This window comes from Alosa pseudoharengus, unplaced genomic scaffold (assembly GCF_046254945.1).
Source record: "Alosa pseudoharengus isolate Yale_2024_CS ecotype anadromous, Long Island Sound unplaced genomic scaffold, YU_APseudo_1.1 YU_APseudo_1.1_scf_10, whole genome shotgun sequence".
Taxonomy (NCBI): domain Eukaryota; kingdom Metazoa; phylum Chordata; class Actinopteri; order Clupeiformes; family Clupeidae; genus Alosa; species Alosa pseudoharengus.
The window spans coordinates 7,248,240-7,273,859 of NW_027468565.1; the positions used below are offsets into that span (position 1 = coordinate 7,248,240).

The 25,620-nt window shown below is 42.0% G+C and overlaps 1 protein-coding gene across 2 annotated transcripts; it reads right to left on the minus strand.

Moving 5' to 3' along the window:
• Positions 1 to 170: 170 nt before the first annotated feature.
• Positions 171 to 25,237, minus strand: plin1 (perilipin 1). Of its 2 annotated transcripts, XM_076299903.1 has the most exons (8): positions 25,177 to 25,237; positions 24,793 to 24,991; positions 21,438 to 21,520; positions 20,990 to 21,269; positions 17,391 to 17,581; positions 15,272 to 15,403; positions 11,636 to 11,830; positions 171 to 1,734 (listed from the first exon to the last, which is right to left on the minus strand). In XM_076299903.1, exons 1-8 carry the CDS (start codon positions 25,219 to 25,221, stop codon positions 1,417 to 1,419), a joined length of 1,443 nt encoding a protein of 480 aa, XP_076156018.1. In that variant the 5' UTR covers positions 25,222 to 25,237; the 3' UTR covers positions 171 to 1,416. The 2 variants fall into 2 exon arrangements, with proteins under 2 accessions (XP_076156018.1, XP_076156026.1); XM_076299911.1 differs by lacking the exon at positions 15,272 to 15,403.
• Between the last annotated feature and the right edge of the window lie 383 nt (positions 25,238 to 25,620).

Genomic DNA, 25,620 nt, shown 5'->3' on the forward strand with positions numbered 1-25,620 from the left:
GAATAAAGTGGCTCTGGTTCTGACATACATAAATGATTGTTTGGGTTGATGTTGAAAGGCTGAAGGTGATTCATTTGTTTTGCCCAAGCTGAAGTTGCTTGTTTCATCCATAATGTCTTTGTGCAGACAAGGGACTACTAAAATATATATACACACACAAGAAAAAAACATCATGCAAATTTGTTTATTGGGAAAAGGAGTCCTAAGGATTAACACTGTAGCAAATACAGAGGAAGCACATTAAACAAGTAAGTCTCATACAATATCAACATCTGCATAGTGTATTGACACATAACCTAGACATTTGCAGAAGTCTTGTCCATAAAGTACAATATGCAGATCCTTCTGAATCACTGAATCTACGTCATTGCAAGAGTCTCAAGGAAGAAAAACACATTGATTTTCATATATAAATATGCTTGGTGGCACATCCAAATTCCTCCCATAAAGTCAACCTCAAAACAGAACAGATACCAACTTTCCTTTACAACTTGCACCATTCAGCCTTGAGAAGCCACAACACAAAGCCGTTATAGATTTTATGGAGCCTTAGGAATTATTGCTTCAGTCTTTAGTCATCATTATACACCTTCATACCAGTTTTTCTACAGGACAGTTGTGAAAACTGCACAAAGGTAGGTACTGTAAATAAAGAGCAAGCCAATTTTTTATTTTTGATTATTTGAAACCTTGCGGCCAGGCTGAAGCTTACATTCAAACAGTGAACTTAGTGCAAAGGCTGTAAGACAATATTAGAAATGACACAGCAAGTGAGCCTTCATGGAATAGAGAGTTAAGGAAAATATAAGTGGAGCAAACTTAAGACTTTAAACACCTCCTGGTAGGGAGGAATAGTCGAGTTTAGGGCTGCTTTAAGTGACAACTTATCACAGCAGTTCCAAATCGGCACATCACATATTTCAAGACCTCATCAGCTGAGAATTAACCAGATCCAAGCGAACATTTCAGAAAAAAACACTATTCTATGTTGATTTGTAATATTAGGTTTATAGATATAATAAAAATAATATTACATGTTAATGATATGAATAATATTTGTTTTGCACCAAATTTTATTATTTGCTCAAGGGGAAAATTGTGCCTCTGTTATTGGCCCAGATTCTGAGTAAAATAAATCGATACTCTAATGTCTAGATATTCAAATAGATTCCAAACATATGATCTACCCAATGCGATCATTGCAGTATCTCTGTTATTCGATCTTCTGTCTTAGCCAAGTTGGTGCACATGCATGGATTAGTTGGGACATGCTTCGGAACAATTGAACACTTAAAAGTATAAGTTTGGCTGTTGCATGTCATAAAAGCTTACTTTTGCCAAAATTGCAGATATTGCTGTGTCTGTATTTGCCAGACAGTAACTACATTGAGCTTAAAGAAGTTGACGCACACTGCATCACTCCCTGATAACATGGGTGGAGCGTGTTGTCATGGTCAGGTGTGTCTGCCCCTGGCTCCTCTCTTTGGAGCCTGAGTGAGCGAGAGACCTGTGCGACCCACTGAGGACCACTCTCTGCTGGGTAGGGATGTCCTGCAGAACCTTCTTCTGAAGCAGCCTTGCCTCTTCTGACACCTGGGGCTCCATGGGCTCGGATGAGCCCTGAGTATCTGCTCCATTCTGGCCTGGCTGAAAGGGATCACAGGGTGTGTTTCTGCCACCTTGCTCTTCCTTTGTATCAGTGGGGGAAGCCTCTTTGTCCTCTCGGGTGGAAAACTTGGGGAGATATGGACAAGCAGATAAGAATGACATTAACCTGAAAATTTAACAAAATTACCTGTCAATGTCATCCTACTCTGGTGAGTTTTATTGCCATTAGAATGCAAGTGTTATTATAATGAATAAACTTGCAGTGTTATTATAATGAAAAGGAAATCAGTCGACAGAAAACATATTTAAGAAATCGAATAAGCATCCAGTATTAAAGCTTGAGCTTGCTTCATTATGGTTTTGGAACTAGCCATTAACATTCCCACCAGATGTTTTGTTATTGGCTAGAGAACCACAGCTGTAATCCAAGTGAAATTCTTACACTAGAACACCATAAACCTTTGTTTCCATATAGTAATTTTGAGGTTACTCGTGTATTTTTTCACGTGTGTGTGTGTGTGTGTGTGTGTGTGTGTGTGTACTGTATGTGGAGGGGTGTGTGGGGGGGACGGGGGGGACGACGACAGCAATAGGCATCCATGATTTTGAGTGAACTTGAGATGACCCTCCCTAAGGGGTCAAAGGTGAGCCTCTTGGACTCTTCCCTCACACCTTCCAGGGGCCCTCTCTCAACATGGCCGACAAAAGAATGTAAAGAAACCATGAGCAGTGAAGCAGATAGGTAATGCTGGTGCCAGCCCCTTTGGAGCCAGACTCTTCTGAGCATCCAAAATCAGACACATTCATAACAACGTAGTAGAAGGACAGTTCAGATGTGCCTGGTGGTGGTGAAAGCATCTGACAAATTTCCTGATCTATTTCTTCAAACCATCTCTCGGCAGGACAGTAGTCTCTAAGCCAATACCGTAGGCCTAATATCCCTACTATTAGCCGGGGTTTATACATTGATTTTGCAAACAATTTTCAGCTACAGTATGACGTTAATACACGGGAACAGTTAATATGGAATTAATATGGTTTTGCTTTTTTACCTTGCATAAAACACTATCCTGCAGTTTATACACAATGCGGCTAATACACAGGAAGTTACTGTATAATCTTTCTGATGCATAATTAATGTACATTTGCATGCTAATTTGTGACTCAATACATGAGGTGACCATTTTTAAGGTCCAATGTAAATAATTAAAGAAATCTACCATAGAAATAATTTAAATTGTTGGTAAAGCTGGATGTCAAATGGATTTGTAAGACACACACAGTACAAGCTTCTCTGGGGGGTCAGCATGTTCTTATCTTCAGACAACAACAATAAATAGTGTATCTTAAGTCACGTGTAAAAGACCATGAACCTCTCATTTGACACTAGGCAATTGACTTGCAGTTTTGTGGATATCTGTGATCTACCGGTACGCATGACTAGCAAGCTGGAACCCTCTGAGCTGGAGAGCACCACAGCATGCAGGCCTTAGACCAACAAACAAGCCCCAGTCAGCTTTGCAGAGGTGAGATACACTCTATATTCAGAAAACAAAGACGCTGGAAAGACTAAACAACCCGGCAGGACACCCATCCATCTGATGATGAGATCAGCCAAAAAAAACGTGCCCAGGGTCCAGACCCTCTGGCTGCACCCACTGATACCACAAGCTGTTACATGCATGTATTTGCAAGTCCAGAACACGAATGCGCAACACTCCTTGCATTTACCAAAGCAGCAGGAGCTCCTCATAAAAGTGATGGTAATGAATGGCATCGGACAAAGAGCATGATGAATTTATTCACTGATTTGAGAGGATGTGGGGCATCTGAGAGGCGTCACCTTATTCACCGCAGCGCTGCTCTCTGATGTAAGTGTCTGCTGGTCGGCTCTGCCATCGAGGGCAACGCAGGCACTCAATGTGAGAACCACGTGCAGCAAGACGTGGGCGTCTGATTAGAATATCAGACGGTGTTTTCCCAGAAGAAAGCCAGCGGGTTTGCTCCTTGGTGGATCGGCTCCTAAGAGACCTTTCCTGCTGTTTTATTCATTTTTTTTTCATGGAAATGAGCCGTGTGTGATCTATTAGATGAGGCCCTGATTCATTCATTTCTTTCAGATGATGACGACGCAGAGGATGCATTCTGATTTCGTCACTACAGCTAATGCTGACATACTTCATTAAAGCAACACCAAAGAACTTTCCCTCTGTCGCACGCACGCTATTTGTTTATACAGCACCGGCTTTGCAAATAACAATGTCCACAGTAAAGGTAGAATATGTTGCATGATTTATGAAAGTACAATGTATTGCGACATCAAACGCAAGTCAAATTTGTAGTTTCTTATGTCTCATTCCATCAAACTATAGATCCTCTACCCAATCTGGCAAACTTACATAGTGCGGTTATAGCCGATAGAGGGCTGCGAAGCGAATGCAGAAGTGCCGTTCACCCTGTTAAAAGTTGATGAACTACTGAAACGATTTTGGAAACATTATTTTAAGGTACAAAAAACTCTTTGGTGTTGCTTTAAGAAAATAAGAAAAGATCAACCATGTTTGGAACATTTATATCCAGCTATTTGAACACAGTCCATTAGGCAATATCTGAATTTGTTTGTCTCACATTTGTAGAGGAAGCCAAATAACAGCCAGTAAGATATCCACATTAAGGTCAAATGGTCATTTCTAATAAAACAGGTTCTATAAAGAAAAAGATATGACATACTGTATGACAACAACATATGTTCATAATGTTACATCTGCATCTGGAGTTTGAAGCTGGAACCAAATCATAACATCAGTGGTACTGTAGTATCAGTTTCAAAAAGAGGCAAAAGAGAAAGCCACTGCAGTTCAGTCTTCAGTCGTCCTTTTTACTTCTGCCGGCCTTGTGCACCCGGAGAACATTCCATCACAAGGGCAACTATGCATTTATAGTTGGAGCATGTCAGATCAAAGAGTGGATACAAGAGCAATCAATATGTGCTTTTTTCTGTTTTTGCTTGTCTGATTGATACAAATTCTCCTGTCCCCACTGATCAATGCTAATGCCAGCAATTAGTCCACCTTGTGCACACTGAATTCAGCACAGTGGCAATAACTGCATTACTGCACAAGAAACTGAATTACGCATGGGTTTATGAAAAGTATATAAAGCTGAATGTATTGGTGCATTGGTCAGCCAAACATGATTCATATGGAGTATGTGTGTTGCCATTGACAAATAGGTTTTTGTGGTCAGTCTTGGAGTCATTCTATGTACCTCCTGTCACTATCTATAGACCCCCACATCGGGTTCATCTTCCATACTGCCTACATTCACACAGTCCTGCTCATCTACTTAGAATCTCCTCTATCCTCCCTGACTTTCACTGGCTTCCCGTACCAAATCCAAATGCATTCAATTCTCAACTTCCTACAATGACATGAAACAATATTACAATACTATATCACATAGTATAATCTGATCATCTGCTAGTCTGTGCGCTCACATTTCATTAGCACATCATAGCCTTAGCCACAGAGGGCCCTATTATCGTGACGCAAACCTGGCAGAAAGCGTATAATCATTATATACCCCCATATAATCATCACGACGCAACACATATTCCTATTTATACACTCGAGTTTTGCGCTATGCGCGTCTCTTTTATTGAACAAAGCCAAGGGGTGTGGCAATTAACAACCTAAGGAAGGGTCTAGCGCATTATCTAAAAATTGCTATCGTACACTACCTAAAACGCATTACGCCACTGATCAAGAGAAACCTGGTCAGAAATCCATGGCGAGTTGTTTATATGTTATTTTAAGAGCGCATTATCAACAGTGATATGGGCGGGTGCACAACTATACCCTGCTTCTGTCATCCACAGGAACGCGCACCAGGGCACATCCATGCAAAAATGACAAATTACACGATTACAATGGGAAACATAATTATAATAAAGATTACAAAATATCTCACAATGAGTAGTTATTCACATCATTTGCAAATTGGTAATGACAGTTAAAAGTGATTAGGCGAGAGGCACATATGGGGCACAGCTGAAGACATACTGTCAAGAGATGTAGGCTAAGCATCAACTCTTCTGCAGGATAAATGTCCTTAGGTTTTTTATTCAGTCATTCGAACATTATTGGAGTAAGTGTTGCTTTTTTCAGGCTATGTTTTCGATGGTAACCTATTGTCAGACAATAGTAAAAAAGTAACTGCATATACTGTAACTGTTTTGTCGTTGACTAAGGTGAAGTTAGTTTACTTTGCCAATGAGTTCAAATAATAGACGAGTGCAGATGCGTGTAAGCTATATACTCTGCTAGGTTTTAGTATAAAGCATGGTTTAGTGGACTACCTGTTCCATACAGTGTCGCGTGCATGCAGATTCTTTCAAATGTGCCGCTGACCATCAAAATACTGATGCGCTGTTTGGAGTTGCGCTGCTTGCTATTAAAGGGAATGACAGATGTCACTGTCATTGGCTTAAAGGATGTTACGCCCAAAACACACCCATGACTGAAACATAGGAACGCCCTGTCGCACCATCTGCCCAACGTTTGATAACGAAAACACTCCCAATGTGGACTGGACATCCCACTAAATTTAAATGCTTTTCACCAGTGACCATCTTTTTTAGACCGCAAAAATAGGGCCCAGAGTTCTTCATCTTGCCTCACTCACCTTTTAGCTCTGGCAACTCTGCTTATTACACTCCTTAGAAAAAGATCATCTCCCATCTCTTAAAAAAATGACTATAACTAACCATATCCATACAGCATATACTGTCTCTCTAAGAGCGAACTGCTGTACAATTTTATCAACATAAAATTGACTCCTTTTCTCCTGCTCCTACCAAGGCTGCAAGAGACTTGCGTGTCATGACCAAAGATTCTAGAGCGGAGCGTAGCGCTCTAGAATCTTTGGTCATGACTGATGACCACCTAACCTTCTCTGACCATGTTGCCTCTGTTGCACGGCCATGCCTCTTCACACTATTCAATAACAAAAATCAGGCTAACACGCCACCAAGGTCTTGGAACAAACCATGGATATCCCTCGCCTCGACTACTGCGATGCCTCCTAAGAGGCCTTCTAGCTTTGATCAACCGAGAAGGCCAAACGTTACCTGGCTGTTCATTGAGTGCCACTGGCTAACCTTAGCCACCCGCATCATATTAAAATCACAAATGCTGGCTTACAAAGTGATGACTGGCTCTGCTCCCACTTATTTAAATGCTCTCATAATGGCTTATGTAACCCCTTGGTCGCTACTTTCCTCCAAGGAACGTCATCTGGTACAGCCGCCCCTACACACACAGTAATCCTGACTACTTTCATTTGTAGTTTCCCCGATGGTGGATCGACTTACCAAGTGCTACAAGAGTAGGGGCGTCCCTCTCTATCTTCAAGAGGCTCTTAAAGACCCAACTCTTCTGAGAGTACCTCCTCTCCAAACACTCCTTACAACTCAACTGCATGTCCCTTCTTCCCTGCTTCAACTTCTACCACTATCTCAACTACACTTCAACAGGTACAGTACTTAAACTTCTGCACTCCCATCCTCTGGTAAAAGCATTTATTGTTGTGGTATTAAACATGCAGTCAGTGATCATACTGTATGGGATTTCAAGCCCATACATTTTTTTTTGTCACCTTCATCGAACATCTCCTCATGATCCACTAGCTGCCCATATCATGAGTGCACTGTAAAAAACCTGGTCTCTGTAGGCAGCCCAGGCTCTGAAAACTGGAAAAGTGGGGGCGGTCCCCTAAACAAAATCAAAACCCTGTGTTGAGTTTCTCTGGGAATACTGAAGGGAGTGGTGAGCTACTTCTCTGGTATGTTTTGTTTAGACCTTGGTTAAAATATAATGTTGTTTTGGACAAAAGTGTCTGCTAAGAAATTCAAATACAAACATAACCGTATAAGCGCAATCGCTGACTGTACCTTTAACTGTTACCTATGGTTTCCTCTACAGAAGCCATCCATTGCACATTCAGATGCTACCTTACAGAAGCCATCCATTGTGCTCCATTCCCATTCTTATTATACCACTTTGAAGATCTTCACAGTGGCTAATAGATTCAATAAATATATGTCCTGTTTTTCAGCTAAGTACAAAATTACTCCCCGGAGACGAGAACACTCCGTCCTTTCTCTAACATTGCTGGAGAGAATGGTACAATTGCATTAGCCACTCAGTGAATACTAGTGGATAAAAAAATGAGCATTCTGCACTGCCAACAAATACACAACAATGTTCCTAGGATGTTTTTGTTTGGGCCCCTGTGGTCAAAACAACCCCCACTTCCTGTGACAAGTTGCTAAGCAATCACTCAAAACATGTTAAAATGTCTAGATTAAGGTGCATTTCAGAAATTGTTGTTGTGAATTCCTTTACCAGCTCCCTACTTTAAATTTAGACTGTATGGACAGGAGACAAATATGACACATGGCAACACATTTTTTTCTAGGGCTACTCTGAAGACAAAAAAGTAAAATGATTCTGTAAAGATAACGAGTCTGAAATGGTGTTATTTCCAGGACATTGTGGTTTACAATGGATGCAGTGGAAACCAACAGTTTGCATTATATCATACTGCGGAGAATGTACAGAATGAGCCCCTCCAGTCTATCACTAAAACCCTGTCACCCCTGTTTTATTACCACTACTTTGTACCTCATAGAATTAAGTATTTATCATGGTTAACAGGGGGTCTGGAATGTACAAACTGTAAAACCAAAGGTGCTAAAATGAAGTCTTTTTATACAAATTACCATAGAAGAATTGTTCACTGTTAAAATATGCTAGTCATCCAGAATCCCTCTGGAGCACCTGGGATTCTCAGCTGTGTTGAAGGTCCCCCCTGCACAGCTGGCTTCCACACACACTCCACTTCCTGTGCACTCACAACTTGACTTTGAGCGAATTTGTACCCACAAACCTCCCCCTTCCTCCTTCCCTCTTTTGGGATGGATTAAAATGGCACTAATAGTAATACTTTAGTCTTTGCCAGTAATATGGTGTAGTTCCTTTCTATTGCATTGCCATTGTACTCACACCAACAAAAAACCCCAAAAACCCTCCCCAAAGGAGCATGAGCAGACAATTGCACCGATACGGATATAAAATGTTCAGAGGCCTGGACCCCAAGATAAGGCTTTTCATAGTAATATGTCCTATTGTTCCACAAACCAATTGTAAAATACACAATATCATACAAATCGGCAGTTCTACAGTAAAATTAGGTTTCATTTAAGACCAATTTCCTATAATACAATTGTGATTTACAGCACTAACAAAGTTCTACAATAATATAAAAATCACAGCAATGAAAAGGCTTATTTTAAACACAATGCTAACAGTGTACTGGAAGAATGTGTATCATTTTCAGTAATTTACTTCACAGAGGAGTTTTGTGCACTTCACAATCAAATGACAGTTCCTTCTGAAACTCACATGATGGGGAAATGAATGCCTGTGTGCCGAGTACATATCAAGGTATTATGTGCTCACATTTACTGTTTCCATTTTGACAGAAGAGCAATACGTTTTCTCACTGGCACACAGATGTAAAGGATTTCGTCTGTCTCTGATTAAAGCCAAATTTGGGCGTGTCCTTGAAAAAACAACACCTTTCACAGGATCCGAAAACATGGCTGTGCACGTGCCTTTGGTCTGGCTGCTCCTACTACCTGCATTCTAATCTCTCTCTCTCTCTCTCTCTCTCTCCCTCTTTCTCTCTCTCTTCTATCTCTCTCTTTCTCTCTCCCTTTCTCTCTCTCCCTCCCCCCCCCTCTCTCTCTCCCTTTCTCTCTCTCCCTCCCCCTCTCTCTTCCCCAGCTGTGGACTTAGCTGGAGTACTCAACTGAACGTGCCTAAAGCCATCCATAGCCTTCTCATACCACTGGTTATTATTTTACTTGTCTGTCAGACAAGTAGGTGTTACTGATGAAACCTATCCCAGCTGCTGTTTACACAAAGAGAACTGTATGATTCATTCAGCTCTGAGGCAAAGCAAACAGAGAGAGATGGAGAGTAAGAGAGAGATAGAGAGAGAGAGAGAAAGAGAGAGAGGGAGGCAGAGAGAAGGGTAAAGAAGGTCTCACTTACATCAACTTGAGAGAGAAATTCTCTCAGCATCCCTACAACACCTGCTGAAGGAGGCTTAACGAGTGTTCTGCTGAAGCATGTCCCTTTCCCTTCCTGTGGGCTCAGACTGCAGCTTCTGTGCTGCTTCACTTCAGACAAACATACACTGATTTCCCTTCCACGTTTTTGCAAAACTGTGATGTCATTGGTTATTGTACATCAGGTCAGCAGACCACTTCCCGAACGAGACTTGTCTGTCATGTTTCTAGGCCACACATGTGGCCAGAGATTACTGAGCACTGGATATATTTGTAGCCATGAGGCTAAGGAATAACACACAGTTTGAATGGACAAGTTATTACTTAAATGAGTCAAATAAAAAAAAATGTCTTAGTGATGCAAACTCCTGTACTGTGGATCAAAAATATGTTCCATCTTGAAATATTTCGTCTTGTGTGCTCACACCAAACTTGTGGTTCAGTAGAGGTATCTAAACATGAAAGATGTGGAAAGTAAATGGGGATAATCACACACACACACACACACACACACACACACACACACACACACACACACACACACACACACACACACACACACACACACACACACCTACTACTGTAACTACGACTGTGTCTGAGTGGCCCATAGCTCCACAGCATGGGCAGTTGCAGGCTGGCGGGCAGGATTAATGCCCAAGTCTGAGAATGGAGTGACAGGCCAGTGGAAATATTTTCAGGACATTTTGTTCTGTTTACATTCCCGACTGAGTGCTGACTGCTAAGGACTATGAAGAGGGACGTGATGATGGTGGGAGACATTTTTTGGCTGCTTCATTCTGAGTAATATTCGCCATAATCATTACTGGGCGGATCAGTCAAGAACAGCCTGGACTCCTACAGTAATTGCTGGTAACGAAGGCAAGATTTCAGTTAAGCACAAAAGCATACAGTAATCCTCTCACTGAGCATATCACTGAGCTATAGAGCAATGAAATTGTTGGATGATAGAGGAGGGATTTTGTTTTGTATTTTCGTCAAACTTAAGGTATACTGTACATACAGAGACAAATCTTACAGCTTGAATTGCAATAAACAGAGGTATTTGGCTTTGGATGAGAAATAGAACAACTGCTCCTATACAGAATCCTCTACTGATGGTTGAATGAACCTCAGTAGCCTACAGGATGCTTAAAGTAATACTTTTTTAAATACATGGTGGTACAAATGGTCCCTACTCAGTAAACTCTCTGCAAGGCCTTGAGCGATCCTCCTGTTCATTTTGCAGAGCAGATATTGTATATTCTATATGAGAAGACTCCAGACATACTGTTCCTTTCTGTGTGCTTGTGGGTGCCATGGATTTGTATTAATAACATCCATTCCAACCCATATTACCTCTGAGTAGAGACATTTATTTGCTTAAGACATGTTTACTTGAAGTTCTAGGGTTACTTTGTTCAAATTCTCCAAGAGAGTAAGAGAGATACATCTAGTCAAAAAGTCATTTCCACCCAATGTTTTGGTAAAGATCAGAAAAAATATGCATGTGGAGTTCATGGCAGAGCTTATCAATCTAAAGTACAGAGACCATGTGCGCTGTCTGTGGGGCCAGCAATGCATCTTCATTAAGTAATGACTCTACTGTTCATCTGAAACAAAACAAAATATCCGCCATGTCATTCGCTGGAAGAGCACATTACTGGTGAAGATAATGGGTGATTGGATTGGGGAGGGGGGCTAGGAGGGTGTGTGTGTGCTGGGGCGGGAGAGGGGTATTGGGGGCAAGTGGGGTTGGGGAGACGGATGGATGAATCTAAGGGTGCGGAAAAACATGAGCACGTGAGACATGCACGTGCTTGAGATGCCAGATGGATCAATGCACGTGAGCAGACAAATCAAATCACGGGGGGGGGGGGGGGACTGACTCACCCGGCCATAATAAGAGATGTTGGTGAGGAGAAGCTCCTTGGCTGAACTCAAAGACCCTAGGACCAAGTCGGCACCGTCCTTCGCCAGGCCCACGGAGGTCTTGGGGGCTTGCTTCACCCCCGAGATGACTGACACATAGGCGCTCTGAAGCTGCTGTCCCGCGCCACTCAACAGTTCCTTCACCCGGCTGCCACTCTGAAACACAACACAGGGAAAGACCTCAGTCTCTCTCTCTCTCTCTTTCTCTCTCTCTTACACACACACACACACACACACACACACACACACACACACACACACACACACAGGTTAAAGTGAGATTTGGAAGGTTGGGGAACCCTCAAACCCAGTGTCGGTGCAACAGGGAAAAATGACTCACAGGGGGACAACATACAGTATTGAGTATTGTGGTGTAGCAATACTTTTTGAGACAAGAATTAGTATCTTTGTCACCTCTGTGGCTGTTCTCACATCCAGTCAAAATAGGTCCCATGTTGATTTGTACAAGGGGTTAGCCTGACGAGCCAGACCCACATTAAAATGTAGGGTCTGGGCACTCACCGTTCGCAGTGCTCAGTCCGAGGGGCGGGATAATCAGTTGTCTTTCAAATTCCCTCTGCACGCAATAGGACAGCGGCAGCGCTATGAGTCCCATGTGTTTCCCACCAGCGGAGCTAGTTGGCTAGTTCAAACGTTTGCCAACTTAATAAAAGCTTAACTCGTGTCACACTGTTCGCCAACAGCAACATCCATCTTATTTGTTTTCAAGTAGCAGGGAATTCAAGCCAAACCGTTGCAACTCTGCCATTAATCATTATGTTAAGCCCACCTAACGACTCTATACACGATTTCATTGGCCTGATTGAGTTTCGATTTCTGGAGCTCACAAGCCAACGGAGAGACTAGCCCTGGCAGCAGGGGCGCGTCTAGATTTCTAGGCTAACCAGGGGTGTCACTAGACCTAGAACTGCACTAGGGCACAAGCCCCCCTTTGCTCCCCCGTAAGACAACTTTGTATATTTTAATCTTTAAATGCATTAATTTGGTAGCCTGGATACCAGACTCTCTGACTTTGCAGAGAGTCTGGCCTAGATCCATTGGCAAACGTTTATTTCCTGGTTGGTGGACGCTTGTCTGAAGTTTGAAATCATTGGAGTTCAATCACTAACGTTTGGTAATGACGTACATGTATGTTAACCATGGGGGACACAACGATAACGATAGGTTTGCAACTTAAACGTAATCGCTCTCAGGAACGCCCTCTGTTCGCTGGTTGGTTCGGAGATAAGTTGGCGAAGTAAACAAAGTGAACGAGAGCTATTCCAGACGGAGTACTGTAGGGAAATGTAAATGAGCAGAAGAACGTAGACAGGAGTCAGGATATCAATTTGGTGCACATTGAAGAGAAATTCAGAGGTTAGACTTGCTATTTCATTTTTGCTCCCCGAGCGCCGCTGTTGTTGCAGGCAGCTCACTGCGCCGGGATTAGTGTGTGCTTCACCTCACTGTGTGTTCACTGTGTGCTGAGTGTGTTTCACTAATTCACGGATTGGGATAAATGCAGAGACCAAATTTCCCTCACGGGATCAAAAGAGTATATATACTTATACTTATACTTATACTGTATATAACATATACAGTTTGTGTTGTTTCCTTTTTTATTTGTTTCACAATATGTGTTGAAAACAACATAACTTGCATTGTTTTTTTAACACATCTCTGTCTATACATCCAGATAGGGACAACACATTAATTTTAAGAGTGTACAGTATATGCCATGTGCCGTTCTGGCCCACTTTAACCCCAGCATACACACACACACACACACACACACACACACACACTCACACACACACACACACACACACACACACACCGTCCAGAATCTGGTAAACAGTAACACATGTCAGTTGCCCATATGCATGCTGTGCCTAGTTCCCATCCTCAACTGGTGGTGAGCTTCAGCACTGTTACGTAAACTACGCAAACACGCATACTTCATGGCGTATGCTTGGTCGCCAGCTCATCAGTCTCCTTCGAAGGAGCCTTGGCTTCTAGCCAGCCAAGTGAAAGTGTCAGCAGGGAATGTTATGTAACAGTACTTAAAATCTCTTTAAGCGACACCCCCCCTGAATTACAGTTCAGAGGGGGGAGGCAAGGGGAATGTGTGTTGAATGCTAAGAATGTCTTTAATAAAGATTTCTGACAACGCCCCCCTAAAAAGCAACAGTTGGGGTCAGATTGGGAGATCCTCAGGTCCATCCTTCACAGGGAAAGACCAAACAGATTTCAGCTGGCGTTTGATGTAGGGGTAAACACTGGTTTAAGCTGGATCAGACTAGTATACGACTAGTTACTATCCAAGTACAATACAGCACATTGAAATGTTTTAAAATACCTTTTAGCGTAAACAACATAGGTCAACACACCTGGAAGGCTGAGTGTGGGTGTAAGCCAAGGATCCACATGTGCTGAACTACTATTTGTTCATAAAATGTTTACGTTTATGTCTACGGTTCTTGGATGCTTCTGTCCAAAGCTAATAATATCACTTAAAATGACATCAATAAACATTACATTAACATGGAATTAATAGTGTATAGTAAAGTCATATGGCCTAAATAAAAGTTTAAAATAAAAAAATGGTTTAGAGATTGTGATGATGATTACAGTATTATCACCTACAAATCCACCTAGCCACATATTCCCACTCCAAAAAGACATTTATTCCCCAAATTTGTAATCATCAAAAAACAGAATTACAAATGATGGTATTAATAACAAACATTTTTGGAGAATATTTATTTATTTCATAAATAAAATGTGTCTTTAAGGAAGGGAGGCATGCAGTAAAATTAGATCATTCATACAAGGCTGCAAGGTGATAACACTGTATTCATCTTCACAATCTATGACCTTTTGGGCTATTTATATGTACCTGTCACTGCAGCATTAACTGACAGAGCTTAGTTAAACTTTTAAGCTTTAGTAACTGTGTTACTAAAGCTTAACTCTTTATATGGCCCCAGTGGTTTTAACTCAACAACGCTGTGAAAGACACACTTGAGGGTTGCAGATCCAAACAGAGGCGATTTCAATAGGCTCCACCAGAGAAGGGAAGGTCAGCTAAGAAGAGTAGGTTAGGAAATATCTGATGGCCATCTGCAGAATTAGTTTGATGGTCTTTGCAGATGAGTGTGTGATCATAATTTAAGCGTAAGTGCCTTGTCTATGTTGGCAAATGCAAACCCCTATTTGGATAGAGTGCCTTGTCTATTTTGGACAAAGTGGACCAAAATTATTTAGTTCCCCAAATCTGATCTAAGGCGAATACAATAATTTAAAAGAATGCAAATGAATGATTTCATATCTAACGTGATCAGATCATCAAATGTGACTAGATGTAGATGATCATACTAATTTTAGCAATTACTATCTGTTTTCTGTGTGTGCCACAATACACCAAATAAGTTCTTCAATAGATACAGTATAAAGCACAGGCTGGACTAAACCTAGAACGTGCTCTTTGCTATACATGTGTAACGGAGGCAAACTATACACAAAGACAATACCTTACCAAGACGGTGAACACATTCTCTATGCACAGTATGAATGATGCTCTGTCAGTGCTCCAACCTGCTGTGGTTCTCCAGTCCCCTCCAGACCCTGTCTGCTCTGCTGTGGTTCTTCAAAAAGTCCAGCTAAGACGCCAGGGAGGCCCAGAACAGTAGAACTCACAGCGTCCAGGTTCTGCTTCGCATACCTGGCCTGCACGACGACACAGCAACACAATGTCGCTTCGGTTATGCATTATACAACGTGTCTGTGGCCTACTTCTTTTACAGTGAGCAAATGATAAGAGTGGATGCTTTTCACATGAGAACAAATTGTGTCTACGCATGCCCTGGTTGACACAGATGTTGGAGAAAAGGAAAATAATGAATAGCCTTGTAGCCAGATATTACGCAAGGAATATATATTCAGGTAAATTCCACTTACTTAACATTGCGCCTCTACACCTGCTAGAAGATTCACTATGAATGTGTGACGTCTGTTCTTTCTTCTGGCCAAAGATATTTGAGGTAGTATTTTTAATACCTGTCTCTCTACCATGTCTACAACCATGAATGGAGGACAATCCCGGAGTGCAGCTGTCTGTGGAAAACTAGTCCATTCCAAAGTTACACATTTAGTGTGGATAGAGTGCGGAGCAGAAGGCTCTAGCAAAGGCAAAGCCGACCCAGAACCCTTTCACCAAAAGCACTTGCAGTTTACAAAGACATCGGCCTTGATCAGCTGACGTCAAACTGCTGAATGTATCATGGACTTCCAGATCCCCACCATCCATGACCTTCAGGTTTTGCTTCTCAAAAAGGGAGAGAAGTGAAAGGCTACTGTGTCAGTGCTACAGTGGTGGGAGAAATATAAAAGATACGGGGCTCTCACAAATAGAGCCCGAGACAGAGCTTGCTATCCTAGACTGCTTCCTCCTTTGCTTGCTTCTGTATAATTCTGTTTTTCTATTGAAAATAAATTGACAACTCCAATATAGGTGTACACAATTTAATAATGTGCAACAATGCCTCTTTTGGAATGATGTGGAAATACGTTCTAACTATGACATCTGACAGGTTTAAATGCAGCTATTCAGCTTTAAAAGCAGAGGGGAATTTGTCATTGTACTTTTTTTAAACACTGTGTTAATTAATAGTTTTGCACTACTATTACAACTATTTTAATAATGCTCTCTACTCCAGAACTTTGTACATTATAGAGTTAAAAATAACCGAGCAAAATAGCACAGGGAAAAATTACCTGTGAACTTTACGCTGTGGTATGATGTCTGTCCTTGGAATTGGCTATTTAAGTCAGAAACGAGATTAGACAAAAATGCCTGCTTATAACTACTAAGCCCTGTTGCCATGCCAAAATAATACAATGGATCTGTCTTGGCAAAACTATCAGTTAAAACAAATAGACTGTTTACTGGCAGCATTGGTCCGGATTGGACCATGAACTGAAATTACTTTCGTTCTCATAACCACACGTAGCTCACTTCTGTTCCCTTTTAAATGGATGAAGCACTAACACACTAACACAAAAACAAACCTTAATAAAATAAAAAAAACAAGCACACACTGACCTGATGTAAGTGACCAACTAACCAAGATGTTAGCCCAATGTAATTCAATGTTTACATAAACAGGTCAACTTTGTTCTTGTTTTGTAATTGTATTGACCTAAACATAACAACACTGCCATGGACTTTTCTGTGCTTGAATTATCATGTAATAACACCATAACCGTGGTTCTGAAGAGAGCATGTTTATGTTTGCCAATTGAATTGAATTGAACAGACAGATAGAGGGCCATGACAAAAAGTGTTTTGGATCAGAAGCATGAACCTCAAGCACTGAGTGTTCACTAGTCACCCATTATGAAATCTTTTGTGTCTTTTGTTTGTGTTATCGTATGAGGCCAGTTTGGTCAAAGAGAATTCTGTTTTCTGTGAGTAAACACATATACAGTACAGACATATACAGTAGTAGAAAATACCCCTGTTATCTAGTCTGGCTTTCACCAGACCAAGCTCAATCTCAATAGAAACCGCTGTCAGATCAGACTGGGTTCACCCAGCCTACCTGTTATCTACAGTATCTATTACAAACACAGTTGCAGCCCAAAACTAAACCCAGGGCAGTGAGTGAAGTAGCGGGAGTCCACAGGTCTGTACTGACTCATGACGGTGGCTTACCATGGACACCACACCAGGGATGCGTGCCACCAGGTCCTGGCCTTGACTGCTCGTGCGCTGGATCTGCGTGGCCGTCTGACTGTAGGCACGACTGCACGCAGTGTTGACCAGGGCACTGAGTCGACTCAGGCTGGGCTTGGGGCCAGGGGAGCTGACATCATTCGACTGCTGCTCCTTCGACACATCCCCTTCTGAAACAAAAATGACCCTCTCAGTGAAAAGTTTACAAAGAGAAAGACACATTGTTGACTTTGTCAGTCTTTGTGTTTCTGTTTTGGTTCTCACTCCCATCTGTTCTTTTCTTATCTCTCGGTAGCTCTCTAACTCTTGACCCCCCCCCCCCCCCCCTTTGCATATAAAATGTGCAGTTTTGGGGGGCTTTTAACTTCTGCTAAAGTAAACACAGAGCTTTCACACCCTATTCCCATCAAATCTAAAAATAGTCTGTATTTATTGCTGAAGATAATGCCAACCGAGATGCATCCATTGTGTTTACAGTTCCAGCAGGGCCCAAACACGTGAATGTGCCCACCACTTCTCTCCCGCAGTCTCCCGACACCACTAATGGAATCAAGAAACATCCGTATCCTCTGCCTGACCTACATGCCAGCCTCAGGCTCATTCACAGACTTTAGCCAATCGGTTGACGAGAGATTGGGGGTAACTCTGGAGTCGACTGGCCAGTAATGTATCCTCCTCAAACAGTTCGGAGTGGATCATGAGCTCATTGACCTTCAACCAGACCAATGCAAAACATCGAACTTCCGGACCAGAGTTAGCACCTTGTCGCTAGCAATGTATGTAAAAAGCAACATGCATTACAATGACAGATAACGATGTCTGCATTACAATGACAGATAATGATGTTCTGCCTGTTGGGCGACAGTGGGGGTGGGTGGTGGTTGGAGGGAGACAGAGTCTGAACAGAGGCCAGACTCCCATACAGCTCATCCTCCGGCTCGATATGTTAGCCGTGGCACTGATGAAATTCAATTAGGGATGGCAGATGAAAAGCTCGCTAAACGGATTGTCTGAGGAGCATGTTCCATTAAGGGAGGCGGCAAGCAGGCAGGACGGTGAAATAAAAGGCTGTGGAGGCGCCATTACAGGGCCACAAGGCTAACGTGGGACTGCTGCTGGGCCACGTGACGCTGGCATCACTTCCACTGACACAATTTGACACGCTCCGCAAAAAGAGCTCCATAGACCAGGTGGAGAGAGAAGAAGATAGAGGCACAGGGGACAGACGCAGTGTCCTTGGGGCAGAGGGAACTTTATATGCTGTTGTTTCTAAGGGGCCTCACTGACTATAGGATGTAGAGGAGTGTGTGTGTGTGTGTGTGTGTGTGTGTGTGTGTGTGTGTGTGTATGTGTGCGTGCGTGTGTGCTTAGTGACCAGGCAACCCCCACAAACTTCCAACCTCCACCAACCAACCACACTTCCCAAACGCAAATCATGACACTAGCTCATGTGGCATGGCCTTCAAAAAGACTGGAAATCTGGGTCTCTTTAAACAGTCCAGAGGCCCATATGTTGTCGTAACCATAAGGCCCTCTGTGGGACTCTGTGGGACTCTTGTTTTGTATGTGTGGGGAGTGGTGGGGGTGGGGGTAGGGGTGCAGACAGCAGTCTGGTGGGCACACTTGATAGAGGGACCGTGAGACACTAGCGGTCTGCTGTGGCCTGCAGCCGGCCCTAATCATCAGCTCTAGTACAGCATGTTCTGTTCTGTGGGGAGTGGAGTGAGGGCCTGGAGCTTCACATTGAAGTGAGGTGGGGGGGCACAGCGGGATTTAACCTCCAGCACCAGAGGCCAAGAGCTCTTCCTGTTCCCCGGGTTAAAGAAAGGGGTTGCATTTCCTGCGCATTTGTATATTAGCGTGAAAATATGCAGTGAAAATCATTAAATAAATTATAGTGTAATGGTTAGTTTAAATTAACTTGCTAGAGGATCAATAAAATGAAATCCACATAATCCTTCATATCCTTAGCCAAATAAGATTAACTGAAGGGTACACTTTTGACTTGCATGAGAGCTGAATACATGCCTTCATATATAGAAATTGATATGCATAATTTATAGAAATCGCTAGCTATAGCGGTATAGGTATATCACTGTATATGAAAAGGGCTGTACTCTATAATTACATTTTTTCACATAGGGCCAGTCAGACAGACAAACAGAGCAACTTTTGTTTATTCTTTGGCTCTTCTACTCAAGACACCACTTTAAAAAAAAAATCTTGACCAAAGATCTGTGCATGATTTTAACAAAAATGCTCACATGGATTGTTCACATGGGTATCTACAGCACCCCTTTATGGGTACATCCAGAACACAGCTTATTCCTTGACCTCACACTCATGCTATTCTAGTGTTCACTTCAGCCAGTATCTTCTCATCACAACCATTTGTCTCACAAACAGAGATTAAGTTGTTTTCGTCATTTCTCTTTGCTTTTCAACAACTGTAATGTCTACTCTGCAGACACAAAAAATTAATCATAATTATTCTACTGTTCTACTATTCTGCTGTTCCTCATCCTCATCAAGTTTAATCTCTGGTAATCTAGCATTTGGTACCAAACGCATACCATAAGCATCCACCATCAGTACAGTTCATAATGTTCTATACCAATCAATCAAAGAGATCCGTCCATCTAACAGGCGAACAAGCCCCTTCACCTACCTACAGAATCCTGGGTTATGAGGACATCTAGTGGTCATGACAACTAATATAAAATGGTGTAGCAAGAGTGCAATTTCCTCCAGTTGACATGCCCTCTTTAATAATAGCCTTTTAGTCCCTCACCTACCCCACCCCACAACATTAAAAGTAATGAAAAGTCGAATCCTAAACCACAGTTTAACCTTTAAAAGAGAAGTGTGCTAGATTAAGAAGGTGTTAGTGTCTTTGCTAAGGTAGCAGCTTATTGATCACCATTGAGCACACTAGTGCTGAACAGCAGAGTGGAGGTGTTCAGTACACTTCATGAGACACTATTAGCCATTGATTTTGGAATAAATGATGGTCTAAACATACAGTACATTGCCTGATGAAAAAGCCACTTTGAATGGCATCAGGAGTGATGCACTGACCATGCCTATAGTGCCCACTGTATAAGCCTCTGGATGTAGTATTAGGTCAGCAACATTATGTGACAGTAAAATAAATTTACTGAATGACCAGGCTGACGGATTTTTCTTCCCTGATGGTACAGCAATGCCGGGATTCATCAGGCTCAAAATTACAGAGTGATTCAGAGATGTGCACTTTGTTTCAGACAGTCACCTGTTGGCCAGAGAACTGGCTCTGTTCTGGTTCTCGCTCTAGATGTTGAACTGTTATCCAAAGATCAAAACCTGAAAAGTTGATTCGGACCTGACACCAAAACATAGTTGTGTTTACCTGTGAACCACAGTGGGTGTGTCATTCATGTTATGCGTGCTACAGGCTCTGCTGGTGACACATCCTTGGTACAGCTCAGAACTGGTGGAAATGCACGCTGTTTCACTAGAAAGCACCAAGGTTCAAAGAATTCTAAATGGATCCAATAACCAGGTCTTTGTTGGTCTAAACACATCCACTGTAACCTCACCTTTCTTCTCCACACCTGTCTCGTCGGCGGAGGGGGGCAGAATGTAGTCGACCAGCTGCTCGGCAATGGCCAGGGCACCGCCGGCCCCCTCCTCGGCCAGACGGACAGGCCTGCTGTTCAGCACATATAGTGCCCCATCACTCAGGACACTCCGGGTCAGCTGGATGCCTCCAGACGCCAGGCTGACAACTGCGTCAGACGCCGTGATGATGGGAGTGGTGACGCCATCCTTTGCCGTCTGCACAGTGGATGACACCACCTCTGAGATCCCTGTGGCGAGCTGGGTGAGAGACAGAGACAGACAGAGAAAGAGAGAGAGAGAGAGAGAGAGAGAGAGAGAGAGAGAGAGAGAGAGAGAGAGAGAGAGAGAGAGCACATATGGCGAGTCAGATGAGGACACCCAGGGGAGGCTATTGGTGTTTAAAGGTTGGTGAGTGTTGCTGGCTACCTTCTCAGGGGAGTACTGCAGAGCTGGGATCCTCTCCTCCAGATGGTCCAGGCCGCGACAGACCAAGCTGTTAGCAGCAATGACTGCGGATGTCAGAACAGGGCAGTGTCTTACTTGGCTGCACACACTGACACCCTTGCCACACACTCCCAGGACATGTCGGTGCCATTCAGGGTAACTGTCATGATCACTGTTTCAGACTGGTATGCCTCTGCATTTTCTATTCCCTCAGTTAGAAAGTACACAGTTTCTATGTAGAACACAGCAGCAACTAACATGTTGTTTGCCATACTGTAAAATGGACGTATTTATGTTATGTTATAAATGTGTGTCATTTAGAATGTCACACAGAATTTGTATAGAATATTTATATTAAATAGAGTTCATACATGCATTTACGTTTGCTTCCGTTACGTTAGCTAACTCAAAATGAAAATGACCTTTGCTGCCGCTCTTCCAGACAGAGAATATTGAGTAATCCCCAAGAGGACATACAGGGAATACCAATATTTAAAGTTATTGCCCAATTAATCATGCAATCACTGAACAAATCTGAACCTCTGAACAAAGTTTTATTTTACTCCCACTCTCCCCTAGTTTTGTGCCACTTGCACAACAACGTGGCACACTGAGGTCTGTCTGCCTTTGCCTCTAAGGGATAACCTGCCACCCACGAGAGGAAAACGAAAAAACAAAGGAACAGAGTCTAGCCATGTCTGAAAGCACTTCAAACTGATATGGGTTGGCATGAGACCACAGAGGGAAAAGCATTCAGCTAGGCATTAGCGATTTCACAAGTGCAAGATCACAGGTACCCTGAGAGCAGGGAAAGAGAAAAGTTCAACAAATAACAAGATCAGGAAGGACACGTTTCCACACTCCACAAGAAAGCAGGATGTACAGTAAAATATACCTATTTGAAACATTTCTATGAGTGGCAATATTCTCAAAACTAGATGTTGCATAACAGACACTAAAATGGACTGTTTGGATTATTTCAAGTTAACAAATGTGAAGAAGCAGATGGACTCCCCCTATTAAGTTGGGTTCTGCTCAAGCGGTCTTCCAGGAATATGGGAGTTTTTCGTTTTTCCTTGCCACTGTTGCCATATGGTGTGCTTGTAGGGGGTTAAGGGTTAAGGCTGCCAGTTTTCTGGTCGTAGTGTTCCTTAAACGTCTATATAAATTTATATCACTACAACAAATACTAAGAACATACTACGGCTAACTGCTTAGAGTCCACATCAATGGGGCCTTATTTGTTAGTAAAGCTATAGTACCGCAACAACTTGCGCCTCAAATTGTATTATTATCATTATTATTATTTTCTTCTCTATTATTGTGTTAAATGTTCCAAATATAAAGCACTTTGAGCTGCATTCTGTGTATGAAAGGTGTTAGAAAAATAAAGCTTATTATCATCATTATTATATTATTATTAAGTTCACAAATGTCATTCTTTTTTCAACTCCAAATCAGAAAACGTTGGGATGTTGTGTAAAATGCAAATGAAAACAGAATGTGGTGATATACAAGTCTCGTAAACCCATATTTAGCAGCAAACAAGGACATAGACAACATATCAGATGTTGAAAATAAAAATGTGGACTATTTTATGGAAAATATGTTCATTTTGAATTTGAAGCCAGCAACATGTTTAAAACAAATGGGACAGGGAATGTTTACCACTGTGTTGCTTCACCCCTTCATTTAACAACATTCTGTAAATGTTTAGGAAGTGAGGAGACCAGACCAGACCCATTCCTGCCCGATATAGGATTGCAGTTGCTCAACAGTATGGGGTATTCTTAATCATGTTTTTCATTCCATGATGCACCTAATTTGACAGGTCTGGACTGCAGACAGGACATTTTAGCACCTGGACTCTTCCTCTATGGAGAAATACTGTTTAAATATGTGCAGTTTTGCCATTGTTTTCCTGAAATATTCAAGGTCTTCCCTGGAAAAGACATTAACTGTATGGCAGTATATGTTGCTCAAAACCTGTATACATCACTCAGAATTGATTGTGCCTTGCCTGCAAGATGCCCATGCTGTAGGCACTTATGCACCTCCACACTGTCAAATATGTTGGGTTTCAAACTGAGCACTAAAACAAGTTGGATAGGTTGGATACTAGGCCCTCTCCTCTTTAGCCCAGATGAGTCCATGATTTCCAAAAAGAATTGCGCATTTTGATTGGTCTAACCACAGGACCTTTTTCCATGTTACCTCAGTCAATTTTAAACAAGCGCAGGCCCAGAAAAGACAGTGGTATTTTCTATATCATGTCTTAATACAATTTGGCTGTTGCATGATAAAGTTTACACTACCATTTCTGAATTGAGTATCAAACTGTGCATATAGACAATGGTTATCAGAGACTTTCCTGAGCCCATACAATGATTTTCTTTAAAGAAACAGGTCCGGTTTTGATGCAGTGCCATCTGAGGTCCAAAAGACCATGGCTGTCCAATATTGTTTTTCAGCTCTATGCCTTGTTTGCAAGTTAAGCATTACGATTACATTCTTTCATCATTTGTCCACACAGGTTTACACATAGTGATGAATACCCCCATCTTTACTTCTAAGAGACCCTGCCTCTCTGGGATGCTTTTTTCATACCCAATCATGTTGCCAGTTACCCCAATTAGTTATGAAACATTCCTGCTTTAGTTTTTTTTTATCATTACACAACTTTTCCAGCATTTTGTTACCCCAGTCCCAACTTTTTTTTTAAAACATGTTGCTGGTATCAAATTCAAAATGAACATATATTTTCCATGAAATAGTCAAATTTGTCATTTTCAACATTTGATATGTTGTCTGTGTCCTTTTTGCAACTAAATATTAGTTTAACAGTTTTGCAGATTATTACATTCTGTTTTTATTAGCATTTTACAGAAAGTCCCAACTTTTTCTGATTTGGGGTTGTATTAGAAGTGGGTAAATATGTAGCTATGGCACATCTTTCTGTAGCCTCTGACCTTTGGTTCATAGTGGCACATGGCCAAGTCTGTTTGTGCATAATTTATGACTTCAGAAGGCAACGGAACAGACCTGAACTACAGTATTTGGATTGGATGTCGGCCGAATGTAAAGCGGATTAATAGATTATTCACAAAGGTAGATTTTGCTTGGAAAGAAAAACACAGGTAGGCTAGCCTAAATATTGACAAAACTCCCATTTACATAAGTTTACGAACACCATTATTTCTGCGAGACCTAGCTTTCACTGTAGCGCTCAGAATCTTTTTTTTTTGTTCTCAGTGACACACTGTTTATTAGCCTACAATGTCAAGTGAGTTATAGGCCTAGTGCATGCATAGTATGCCTTTTAGCATAGACAACTTACGTTGCGGTTCGAGTTTATCAATGGCAGGCCGTATACCCCTCACGGCCAAGTTACCAGCAGTCCTCACTCCGCGCTCGTAAACTTCACACACGGAGCTGACCAGTGGATGCACCTGCTTGGTGCCACTGTAAGTCCTTTCCATCATCTCACAGGTGCAGCTGACGACGGGGAGGTTAAAGAGACGGACAAACACATTCACCTGATAGGAAGGGGAATCATAACAACATCATTTTGGGACATTCCCCTGATAGGTCGACATAAATTTCACGGAAAGCATTGACAATTAATTGCTTAATTCAGTGCGACATTTGTGTAATAGGAATTTAGACAGGTGCAGTATAAAGATGCCATAATCAGCAACACTTAAAGTCAAATTTAGCCTACCTGTTTCTGCTGTTCATCACGTACAGGTGTTTTTTCCGGTGCCATCTTGACTGTGTTGTTATAAGACTGTGTTGATATAAGTAAATGGTGAGTAACACATAGTTAATTCACGTTTTTAAAAAATAATCAATAAAAAGTTACAATTCGTATCTCCATGTGCTTACCATCAACTAGAAGCACTGCAACTGAGATTTGATGCACTAAGGCATTTCTGAAATACTCTCAGTCAGGCTACCCTAGATCCACGCCCTGACATACTCTCAAGGGCATGTTTGAGAATGAAATGCTTGCTTCACCAACACAAATATGTCACTAATTGCTACAGGGAAATGCCTATGAGGGTCTGCCCCAAAAATGTTGCATTTCCATTCAGTTCCACAAGGCGGCAGATGTCCATTGGCTGATGACAAGTATTCAATATTTCCGTAGGCTTTTTTACGGATT